This window comes from Tarenaya hassleriana, unplaced genomic scaffold (genome assembly GCF_000463585.1).
Source record: "Tarenaya hassleriana unplaced genomic scaffold, ASM46358v1 Cleome1, whole genome shotgun sequence".
Taxonomy (NCBI): Eukaryota; Viridiplantae; Streptophyta; class Magnoliopsida; order Brassicales; family Cleomaceae; genus Tarenaya; species Tarenaya hassleriana.
In genome coordinates this window covers 3,413,655-3,414,739 of record NW_010960187.1, presented here as the reverse complement: position 1 = coordinate 3,414,739, position 1,085 = coordinate 3,413,655, and the positions used below count along the sequence as shown (strand labels likewise).

At 31.7% G+C, this 1,085-nt stretch overlaps 1 protein-coding gene across 11 annotated transcripts in view; it reads left to right on the top strand.

Annotated features, from left to right (window-relative positions):
- Positions 1-562: 562 nt before the first annotated feature.
- The window catches only part of LOC104808374 (protein AE7-like), a 2,393-nt gene continuing 1,870 nt past the window's right edge, over positions 563-1,085 (top strand). For 3 of the 11 annotated variants that reach the window (XR_770934.2, XM_010534069.2, XM_010534064.2), the window contains exon 1: positions 566-742. Coding sequence is in view for 5 of the 11 variants with exons in the window: in XM_010534069.2 (XP_010532371.1) it covers positions 739-742 (4 nt within the window). In the remaining 6 variants the exon portion in view is untranslated. The other 8 variants (XM_010534059.2, XM_010534054.2, XR_002023835.1 and 5 more) reach the window with 6 other exon arrangements.

The window sequence follows — 1,085 nt, the reverse complement described above, 5'->3', positions numbered from 1 at the left end:
AAGAGAAAGATAATATATATATATATATATATATATATATATATATATATATATACACTTACATAAAACACAAAGTGGTAATGTCTGTCCACTTGCCATGACAACTTTTCATTATATATATATATATATATATATCTTTTTGTGTCAATATTATTATAGTATTGTGAAAGGTTGTTCATTCTTCATAACTTCATAAAAAAAAATTCACATCAGATTGTGTCCAGTACGAATCTAAATTTCATAACATGGGTTGATCCTAGTAATATTAAGATTAACCTTAATTAATTATACTAATTTATATTAATTATTAAAATTTTATGTGTTTTCTTAATAAGACTATACTATTTTATTTTGTGATGTTAATATTATTAGCATATTCTATAATTTCTATTTATATTGATATTCTCAATAAAATTTTAGTTGAGAAAAACATTATTTTTGAAGAATTGAAGGATGTATCTATTTGGGCCATAAAAGCCCAATAACAAGAATTATTATGGGTGTAATAATTAATTCATTCTATTTTCCTTTTTCGTAAACCCTTCTCGATAAATCTCTCTCTCTCTCTCTCTCTCTCTCTCTCTCTCTCTCTCTCTGTTTTCTTTGGAGATTCTTATTCGACAAGCCTTTTTTTTTTTTGTTTAAAATGATTCGACAAGCCTTGATACCGTCGTCTTCGATTTCCTCCTGCGGCGAAGTTTTCCGACGACTTTCCTACTTCTCGAGACATCGGTGGCCATGGGTTCGTTCAATCTCGTAACAAAGGGCTTTTTTTCCGCAATCGATTCATTCTCTAATGTCTAGCCGAATCAAGACATCCTCCGAGTTATAGAACGTTTTTGCTTATCGATGGGTTTTGTCTGTCGGGTTGGTTTTCACGATTCGTCTGCGCGCTCTGTTCTGTTCATCACTTGTCCCTTAGGGATTTGAGGGCTTTGGTGTGAGTTTGTGTGTTTGGGGGTTTCTGATTCGAAAAGTTCGTGTCTTTCTAATTACCAAAAAAAAAAATTCGTATCTTTCTCTGAGAGATTCTTCAATCTCTGGGCTTTCAGTGATGGGTTTTCGTATTTTCATGTTTCAGCAGG